The sequence below is a fragment of the Cyprinodon tularosa genome, unplaced genomic scaffold (assembly GCF_016077235.1).
Source record: "Cyprinodon tularosa strain WSP-4 unplaced genomic scaffold, ASM1607723v1 ctg8, whole genome shotgun sequence".
Lineage (NCBI taxonomy): Eukaryota > Metazoa > Chordata > Actinopteri > Cyprinodontiformes > Cyprinodontidae > Cyprinodon > Cyprinodon tularosa.
This window is the reverse complement of record NW_024039562.1, coordinates 3,247,141-3,258,010: the sequence shown is the minus strand read 5'-3', so window position 1 is coordinate 3,258,010 and position 10,870 is coordinate 3,247,141. Positions and strand designations below refer to the sequence as shown.

Sequence of the window (10,870 nt, the reverse complement as noted above, 5' to 3'; positions counted from 1 at the left end):
TTGACTTCATGCAGCTCTCTTAATATATTTGAATCCCTTGCCCTGTTTTTTTTATTTCATGCTTTTTTGGGCCCCCATGGACACACGCGGCCCCCCTCCTGGCCCCCTAGTACATTTTTGTCTAGAACCGCCACTGACTGCCAGTCTCTGACTCTGGCACATTCAGCAGCGCCGCATCGTGACTATAAAGTTTATTCTTTGTGCTACAGCGCCAAAGCAGCTTTGCTCACCATCCTGTCTCCTCTGACTTTGGCATTTATATATATATAAAATAAAGTTCATCTCACTTCAGTCATGGGAGACCTTTAGGTTTCTTAACAGGGACAAATAAAAGAAAATGAAAGTCTGACCTGAGGAGACAAACTAGATAAAGAAAATCGGATTAAAATGAAACAAAAGCATTAAAGTACATAACATCCATTAATGAAAACAATTTTTTTTAAACTAAACCCATAATAGCCTTTAGTGCAAGGTTTATCTTTGTTTTTCAAAAAGCCAAAGTGGGAATCAGTTCTTGTAGAAGCGTTCATTCACATAACCCATTGCGCACGAGTTGGTGACATCAGTAGGATCGAGGGATTCAGAAAAATTACTCCGGGGATTGTGTGACGGCAGTGATCGGGGAGTATAAAAGCGAGGGAAGACGCTGTCAGCTCATAAACCTCCAGGATCTGTCCTTAAGGACCACCAAGAGCTCAGAGAAGGGGAGAGAAACCATCATCATCACTGCCAGCGGTGCCTCTGGGTGGGAACGAAGAGAACTTCAATACTTTTCAGGTGAACCTGCAGCTTTGCCTTCAAACACTTAAAACACAATCTAGATTTGAGTGTATGCTTTATTTTACCTGGCTGCATAGAGTTTTTCTGCATCTAAGACTTTGAAATATTTTATGTGTGTATTACAGTCTTACACTGCAAAAAAGTTAAGAAAATCTTCAATTAAGTGCATTTACCCTTAATTTTACCCTTAAAAAAGATGATTTGCCAATAGAATGAGTATTTTTTACGCTTACAAGAAGATAATTAGATAATATGTCCTTGAAATAAGACAATGCAATTTTTTTTTTATTTTAAATGTAAAGTGTCTTACTTTCCTCCACAATTCAAGAAAGAAATCACTTATATTAGGAAAAAAAAAATACTTACGGTATTTAGATTTCATTTTTTTGCAGTGCATACGACTAACTTATTACAACTCCTCTTCTAATTGAAACATGACTGGTTATAACATCTTAACTAGATTTTTTTTCTTTCTATCTTAGTCCAGGGAAAAATAAAAGCAATGAAACCGGCAAGCCTCTTCGTCTTGGCATCTTTTCTGATCTGCAACTTGGCGGTGTCAGAAGAACAGGGTCTCCCTGCTGAGGATGAGATGGACCGAAGTACCACTATTGACAACATTATACTACAGAGGGCACAGGACATCCTGTTACGCTCTATTCTCAAAAAGCTGCAAAATGAAAACGACAGAAATGGTGCGTAAGACTCATGATTTGCGTATGTTTTGTGTTTTTTTAAGAAAGAAAGTCGACAATGAAGCAGATCAGAGTGACTTAGGTCTCAAGAGGGAATTATGTTTTAAGTAGATTTTGGGAAAATATTTCCTGTGAACATAATTCTGAATGTATCCATAAATAAGTAGGCTATATGTAATAATGTTGGAGATTTTATTTGTATCCCCAAAAGGTGTTTGATTGCGCAAGAAGAAGCTATTTTGTGCGCATTTTACGCACGACCCAAAGTGTGGTGTTACTGTAAAGTCATTCCTGTCGCACTCTAGCCTACAAATCCAGTAGGTAAAATAATACTAAAGAAGTCATCCATCCCTTTTTTTTTCCAGATGGGATTTTCTCTCAGCCAGAATGGGTGACAAAAAGACAGCATCCCGGTAAACGGTACTTGGAGGATCTGGAGAAGCGGCAGCATCCGGGCAGAAGAGAAGGGGGCGACGACGCGCAGCTCTGGGATGTGCAGAAAAGACAGCACCCCGGCAAGCGCGAAGACGAGATGCATTCGTTCCTGGATTTCCAGAAGAGGCAGCATCCAGGGAAGCGCTCCACCGTGGAGTACATTCCCGACAGCCCCACCGCACTGCTCGGCGAACTTTCAAAGCGACAGCACCCGGGCAAGCGCTACCTGGTGCTGCACAGCAAGCGCCAACACCCAGGTAAGCGCTTTCTGGAAGAAGAGGACGGAGAGGCGGGCTTGTTTGAGGATGGAGAGGAAGATGCGAGCGAGCTGGAGAAGCGTCAGCATCCAGGGAAACGCTTTTGGGATAACTCCAGTCCGGAATTAAGCACCAGCAATCCATGTGAAGTTTTGGACTCTGACAGCTGCAGTAAGACCAGCCTGCTGCTCGACTTTCTGGAAAACATCAACAAAAGTCAGGAGAAGAGACAACACCCCGGGAAAAGGTTTGCACCAGAGGAGGATCTGGAGGAAAGAGAGTAGCAAAGAATATACACAGCTCCTCTGCTTTATATGTATTATAAATAAGTTATCAGAATGAAATATTAAAAAAAATATTTTAATTATTTAACCCTTTGAGCCACTTTTCTTTGGCACACAGTTTGTAACATTTACGCAAAGGATTAATCTGAAATTCTTTGGAGGGCTTGTGCGTAATCTCAAAATCTTCGAACTTTGCTGTAAATACAGATTCAACAGAAGGGATATGCTGATGTAGATATAGTTATTTTTCAGTTATGTTAGTATTTAATTATGTTTACTGGAATATTTATGACACAACATAGGATTATAAGTACTGGCTTAAGCAATGTTGCCTCTGTGAGGGAGCAAAGCTCTGTCAGTGTAGCACATACCCTGAGTCCAAAAATAATGAAAACTGCCTCGCTTGCATTAAATAAATTTATTGAATGATTGAATTGTGTTTTATTTTGTACTAATGTGAGATATAAACTATTCTACTGCAAATTAAGTGTGACATTTTTTATTGTTTTAAATTGCCCAGAGGGTTGAGCTTAGGATGCATCTGGTAAGCAATGGGGGGAGTGAGCTATGTGCAGCAGATTGCAATGATGTTGCAGCTATATCAGCTGTATCAATTCCATAGCAGTCAGCCAGATGTATTGAAGCATCATTAATGCAAAACAATAACGGAAATATGTCAAGTGCCCCCACTTTAATTAGAATCCTTCCATCATTAGTGGTCCTTATTTAAAGTATCATTTAGGATCAGATGATTCAGACAAAACGTTTCACTTTTGGCACACACATTTAAAAAAATAGATGTTTAAATTTCGCCAGTTAAAGTGGTGTAACTATTTGATTAAATGTTTTTTCTATTTTGGCTGATTTAAATTCATATCTATGAATAGAAGATGTGTAAATTCCAATGCTGAAAATGTTCCAATTAAGTTTGATAAAAGACCTTTTTAGTTAAACATACAACCTTTTTACATCCAGTTTATTCTTCATTTTAAAAGGATTGAAAAATAATAATTAAAAAAATAAAAGTTTACTGAAGTTGTAATAAAAATTTAAAATTTATTCTAAAATGATGCCACGATTTTCTGTTTCTTGGATAATTCTGCCTCCGGGTTTGAAATCCCAGCAAGGTAGCAAAAAAAAATTTAGAAGTAGTGCTGCCACTAAACTAGTCCGTCCGTCCATCCATCCATCCATCCATCCGTCCGTCCATCCATCCATCAATTCATCCATCCATCCATCCGTTCATCAATCCATCCATCTGTTGAACCATCCCTTCATCATTCCGTCCATCCATCCATCCATCCATCCGTCCGTCCGTCCGTCCATCCATCCATCCATCCGTCCATCCATCCATCCATCCATCCGTCCGTCCGTCCGTCCGTCCATCCATCCTTTCATCCATCCATCCATCCGTTCATCAATCCATCCATCTGTTGAACCATCCCTCCATCCATCCATCCGTCCGTCCATCCATCCGTCCGTCCGTCCGTCCATCCATCCATCCTTTCATCCATCCATCCATCTGTTGAACCATCCCTTCATCCATCCGTCCATCCATCCATCCATGCATCCGTCCGTCCGTTCTTCCATCCATCCATCCGTTCATCCATCCATCCGTCCCTCCCTCCCTCCCTCCCTCCCTCCCTCCATCCATCCATCTGTTGAACCATCCCTTCGTCCATCCATCCATCCTTCCATCCATCCGTCCATCCATCCGTCCGTCCATCCATCCATCCATCCATCCATCCATCCATCCATCTGTTGAACCATCCCTTCATCCATCCATCCATCCATCCGTCCGTCCGTCCGTCCATCCCTCCCTCCCTCCCTCCCTCCGTCCATCCATCCATCTGTTGAACCATCCCTTCATCCATCCATCCATCCATCCGTCCGTCCATCCATCCTTCCATCCATCCATCTGTTGAACCATCCCTTCATCCATCCATCCATCCATCCATCCATCGGTCCGTCTGTCCGTCCGTCCATCCATCAATTCATCCATCCGTCCATCCATCCATCCATCCATCCATCCATGCATCCGTCCGTCCGTCCGTCCGTCCATCCATCCATCCATCCATCCATCCATCTGCTCCATTCGCTCGTCCAAAGCTGTTCTCTCTGCTTTGACTATTTTCTTTTATAAATTCTGTTTGAGGAGGTATTTTCCTAGTTAGATTTGCTTTAATCATTCCCACCCACTCTTTTAATGATAGTGGCTCTAGTTATAATCAACTTATGACAGTCTTTTGACTTGCTAAAAGAAGAATCAAGATGTATTCTCCTAAAAGAATGATGCTTGTTGCAGAAGGAAACACAGCCACAAATATTTTGTAAATGCATGTGAATCTTGATCAAGTAGAACATCTTACAAGATGTTTCTTTTACACACTGTCTCAAACTTTTTGATACAGAAAAACTTTTTTAAAGGGTACTAATTTTTATAAAGGTCACAGATGCTGATTTTGAAAACGTTGTTTATTTCACTAGTCCTGATTTTAAATGACCTACGTCCCTCTACTTTCCACATCTCTTAAAATTTAAATATAAAAGGGCAATAAAGGAGATTGAAATCTCAACAAAACTTTAAACCTACATTCCATATGTATAGGAAAAAATGGATCCTATAAATTTATTTCACACAGACGGACAGATGTATTTCAGGTATTCCTGAAGGTTGCTACTGAAGCAACCTTTAATAATTTAACACCTCATTACAGCCATGTGTTGATTGGATCCATACTTCACCTAGATGCTCTTATTCATGATAAAGGATCCCAAACCAAATATTAAATGTGAGTCACTTAAGCTAAAATTTAGAATGTGGCATTTAGTTTTTTTCAGTTCATTTCTTTAGTTCTTATTCAAAATGCATTCAATATAATACAATCACACAGACAGTTAAAAGTGTTTAAAGGGATGTGCCGGTGAAGATTCCCAGTCATCCAGGTCATAGTCATTCCAAAAAAGTTTCCAACTTTGAAGACGTTTCGCTTCCTAAACTTCCTAGTTTTTTCAATTTAAAATGTCAGAAATAGCCTTAAAATCAATGCTGTTTCTGACATTTGAATTGGAAAAAGCTTCCTGAATAGGAAGCAAAACATCTTCAAAGTTTGAAACAAAATCCAGTGGATTGTTTTTGAGCTTTTTTGGAATGTTAAAGGGATTCATCACCATCTAGCAGTGCACCTAATGAATGAAAAAAGTTACAGACTGGTGCCTGTGTGAGACCTATGGACGCTGTGGAGTGACATCTATTAACAGCAGGTAATAAGTTTTGCATCCAAGCTCATCCAGCGTAGGCTAACAAACTAGCCCTCTCTGCCTTTTTTCTAAGGGTTTAACTTTGTGATGAAAGTTGGTGAGGACATTCGGGTGGTGGCTGATGGACCTACAGTTACTCGACCCGAAAGCTTTCAACAGGGTTTTGAAAAAATACAGATCCGATGATGTTATACTGATAGGTGGGGCTCAGGAGGAGAACGAGGGAGGAAAAAAACACATACTCAAAACGCTCTGAACACAGACAGCTGCACCCAACCCCAGTTACTGCTGGCTAAAGTAAATGAGCAGAAAGGGGGGAAAAGCTGATATTATTGGTGGGCACTGTCCCAGCCAGTCCTCCAGAAAGTTAAACCTGTGCTTGTTTCTAACAGAGCAAAATAAATGACACTGTTATATTGAATTACATCAGCAGACAGTCTGCTCCCTTGTAAATTATCTATATTCTAAAATCTAAAATGTTGTTTTTTAATTACTTATTATTATTTTCATTTTTTTATTTGTTTCTTTAGCCTCTCACTTGATATAAAGTACAGATGTTCCTCCATTGAAGCAGAAAGTGGAAGAATGAATTATTAAACAATTGCTTTTGCTTGTTTTTAATTCTTTGACCACCAGCAGCACATTTCCAGATACAGCTAAAAACATGTAGGTGACATGTAAGTTTTCCTCTTTCAACTTCTCTAATCGAAAATCCAGACTCAACATGGCATCTCCCATTGGGTGCACCACCCCTCATGTATTTATAAACTACTAATTTGAAGCTATAAGAATGCTCCCAGACTTTCTTATAGACTTTCACAGTATATGTATTCATTCAAGCAAAACAAAAATTTTGCAAATGAAAAGCCAGAATTGTTAGACACTGTCCCTTTAAATCTAAGAGAAACCCTACAGATTTGTATGAGTCATTGTGAAGAATCTCTTGCTTTTTCAACTATGAAGGCATTATACTTTACATTCAATCAACTTGGTTTAGTGGATTTAGGTGACATTAAGTAAAGTGAGTTTGTTTATTCGGTGGTAACTCAGAGGATGGTGGTTCTGCGTCCCTGCTTGATCTCCTGCTAGTTCCTCACTTCAGTTAAGTACAAATTGCAATCTACTGTATATAACTATACATAAAACTTCATTTTGGTTTCTACCCCAGTTGCAAGGACATAAAAACATAGACGAAGATTTTGACCATGAAACACACTGAAGTCTCTGTCAGTCAGCCCATCTTTTTCATCACCTGAATCAGGATACAGACATAACCCATACTGATGACATCAGCACTACAGGAGAGGCTTTGCTCCTCTACATATACAAGCTCTAGAGAATAAAAACATTCAGATACCTGTTTAAAAAAAAATAAGACAAGAGAATATCTTTATCATTTCTAGGTTTTAAACCAAAGTAATTATGAAACTGTGCATTATTTTTTTTCTCAACCAAAAACCAGTTGAGCACCAGCAACAGCCCCGTTTCTGAAAGGAAATTAAATTTCTTCCTATCAGCTAATATGTCAAAGAGATTGTTCAGTAACTCCTATCAGTAACATCCAGGTGCTGATTCATAAACAAATTAACTTTTGACTCAACTTTTTGCAGGTATAGATATAAACAGCGCCCCCCTGTGGTACAACTCGAAATCAAATGTGTTTTAAAAAGAACCTCTAATAGAAGCAAGTGGTTCCATTTCGATGGATACAGGAACCTTTCTAACCTTTTTCACACTATTAGTAGGCAGTTGGTTAGTTTTTATGTTGAAAAAATATAACCTTTGAAAAAGCATTTCTTCAACCTCAAATCATCATGTTTATATTTTTTTATTTAATTCTTTAAAACACACTAACTTGTATTTAACTTATTTTGTGTTCATTTACATCATTTTAAACAGTAAATCAGATGTTATGATCACCATTGAATCATATTTTTACCAAATAATTTCTTATTCTAACTTAAGTAACTCTTGGAGGTGGTACTTAACTTTACTTGAGTAAAACTTGTTACTTCAAGGCTAGACTATTGTAAATCTTTACTATCGGGAAGTAAGTCCACAAACTGTAGTTAAAAGCCTTCAGCTGATCCAAAATGCTGCAGTCAGAGTTCTGATGAAAATTAAAAAGAAAGATCATATCTCTTCTATCCTAGCTTCTCTTCATTGTCTTCCTGTTAAAAACCAGAATACGTTTTAAAATCCTCCTTCTCACATATTAAGCCTTAAATGGCCAAGCTCCATCTTATATCAGAGATATGATTGTTCCTTATGTTCCTAAAAGAGCACTTTGCTCTCAGGTCTCCGCAGGTTTACTATTGGTTGCTAGAATTTCTAAAGTAGAATGGGAGGCAGATCTTTTAGTTATCAGGCTCCTCTCCTGTGGAACCAACTACCAGTTTTAGTCCATGAGGCAGACACCCTGTCTACGTTTAAGAGTAGGCTTAAAACTTTCTTTTTTGATAAAGCTTATAGTTAAAGTGGCTCAGGTTAACCTGAGATATCTCTATAGTTATTCTGCTATAGGCTTAGACTGCTGGAGGACATAGGGACCCCTATTTCATCATTCTGCTTCATTCTATCTCTATGCTCCCACTCCTCAGAATTTGTTAGTTCAATCTCAAACGTCATGCTCTCTTCACTTATTGTTCACTTACAGCTTAAAGTTTTACAACCTAGCATACTGAGCAGGAAATGTCTTCATGTTTCTTATGTAAAAATCTGCCCACAACCTTCAGAGGTAGCATGCATGTAGAAACACAGCAGGCCTCTTAAATTCGCCACACTTACTGAACTGAAACTAAGCCTTGTTTATTTTTTCTAATGTTATGTTTGAATGTATGTCCAAAGAATAATGTATGAATTTGGTACTCTGGAGTATAAATAGGTAATCATCCAGAGGCCCACTGTTGGAAATATGTTTTCTTTCCTTACATCAAAAATAAACCTGTAGAGTTTGCTAAAGCTTCTGTCACTTAAGCTCTGCGCTTTGGTTCAACACTTTAAGTTAACAGACACTGCTGACTGGTCTGATGTGAATCAGAGGACCAATTTGTAGAAAATTAGAGGTGGTGGAGGCTCTGTAATGCTGCGGGCCTAATTCACTTTGAAAGGCTGTGGGAATCTATGAGGAACTCTCCTTAGTCCAAAACAACTTAGATTAAAAGTAAGGAGAATTTGATCCAAGTTTTCTTTTTTGTGGAAAATATGTTTAAACTATATATAAACTCATATTCATCTACAGGACCTTTTATGTAAATATCTTAATCCTGTGAAGATTGCTAAATCAAGCTTTTTTTCTGGTCTGGTCTCTGGTCTTCTCTAACTGTTCTATTTAAGGCTTCTACTGAACTTTCTGAGGAATTTCTACAGTTTTGAGTTGGAGAACTTCTCCCAATAGAATAACTAGTGATAAAGGTCTCTTCATGTCAGTTAGGGATTGTCTAACTATTATGTCCTGCTGCTTTTAAGCCTGTTTATGAATACATTTTAACAGACATTGTCAAATGTTTGAATCCAACAAACTGTTTTTGAAAAAAAAAGTTTCAATTCGTTGGGTTATTTGTTTTGTTGTTGATAAAGACTTAATTCCAGATGTGTCCCAGTTGCTTTTAAACATGCTTTGATTCAGTTATTATTAAGACCAAACATTAAAACCGTTCTGAAGCTTCAGACTTATTTCCCAGCTGCCGTCTCTTTCCAAGGCTCTCAAAAAAACAAAAAAAACTCTTTCCAGATTCAAAATGTTTTAAGATACAACGGTCTTTATGAAAAATTTAAATCTGTGTCAAAGAACGGTCTATCTCTGGACTCTGAGATTTTAAAAGACCTCATTATATAATGCTTTATATGCTACATTTGATCCTGCTGGTCATAGTTATCTTTCATCCAGGCTTTAGCATGGTGTTAAGTATTAAATAAACAGCTCTAGAGTGTTTCAAGTCTTACTTAATGAATATTAGCTTTGTTCAGATGCTTATTCCTCAATGGCAGTACTTTTTACTTGATGCATTCCTCAGGGATCCATCCCAGGACCAGTCTTGTTTTTCTTACATATATTGTCCAAAAGAGCCTATTTTAAGGAAATATAACATACATTGTTCAGCTGCTTTGCTGAAGATATTCAATTTTAGCTACCAATCTATAAAAATATATATATCTTTAGAGCTGTTTTTGGCAGTCTTGCTTATCCAAAAGCCTGGATTAGGAGAACAGATGTTTCCAATGACATTCTTGAGCTTTTTTTATATATTTTTTTAAATCATTCATTAACTCTTCTGTCAGATATAGTGGTGTATTATTTGAAAGCTAATTTAAAATCACAAAGCAAACCAGATAAGTTGTCAAGATTAGATTTTTTTTATGACAACTACTTGCTAAAGTGAAGCATTGGTTAATTTTTTAGGATAATAAAAACCTGAGCCATGCTTTATTTCATGAATTAGTGTAAACTAAGATCTTTTTTTATGATTGTGTAACATCCTGTTGCTTATCCTCTAATATGAATGACAAAACAGGAACATATTACTCCACTTTTGGCTTCTTTCCATTTGCTTCTTCTTCGTTTGAGAAGTTTTTAATTGCAACTATTTTATTGGGTTTTAACTGTATCATCCCCTTACATTCAAAAGATCAAATACAGCAACATGTAACCACAAGAACATGAATATCAATCAAGCATTTCCTCTTAGGTTTCAAATCAAGTAGATAGATGTCATTGTGATCTCCCTGTTAAAGCCCCAACATTCCCAAATATTCCACTGATCCATAGAGATGCTCAGAATCTTAAGATCTATAAGTGCTTTTAAAGACTCACCTTTACTCTCTTGCTTTTGAATTAAATCAATGTATATCTCAAATATATATTTTGTATTTGTTAGTTAATCATTTTGCTAATTAATTATTTTAGTCACACCCTTGTTGTGTTCCCTTTTTAAAAGCTATAACTTTAAATAATAGCAGTCTTGCTGTGTAGCATGTTGGTACAACTTGTCACGGAGTGCTGGTGTTAGACCATATTCTGTGATGAATCATATTTTGTGACCCAAGGGTGTGATATTTATACTTCACCATAGGCTTCTTTAATGCTTATGTATTAGTCGACAGTGGCGTCGGATGTAGGAGTATGCCCTGAAATCGAAGGATTGACGACTTTCAGTGT

General features: G+C 37.7%; 1 protein-coding gene across 1 annotated transcript; it reads left to right on the top strand.

Annotated features, from left to right (window-relative positions):
* The first annotated feature begins 628 nt into the window (after positions 1-628).
* Positions 629-2,885, top strand: trh (thyrotropin-releasing hormone). The gene is made up of 3 exons (XM_038271495.1): positions 629-777; positions 1,263-1,475; positions 1,841-2,885. Exons 2-3 carry the CDS (start codon positions 1,283-1,285, stop codon positions 2,449-2,451), a joined length of 804 nt encoding a protein of 267 aa, XP_038127423.1. The 5' UTR covers positions 629-777; positions 1,263-1,282; the 3' UTR covers positions 2,452-2,885.
* Positions 2,886-10,870: the final 7,985 nt, after the last annotated feature.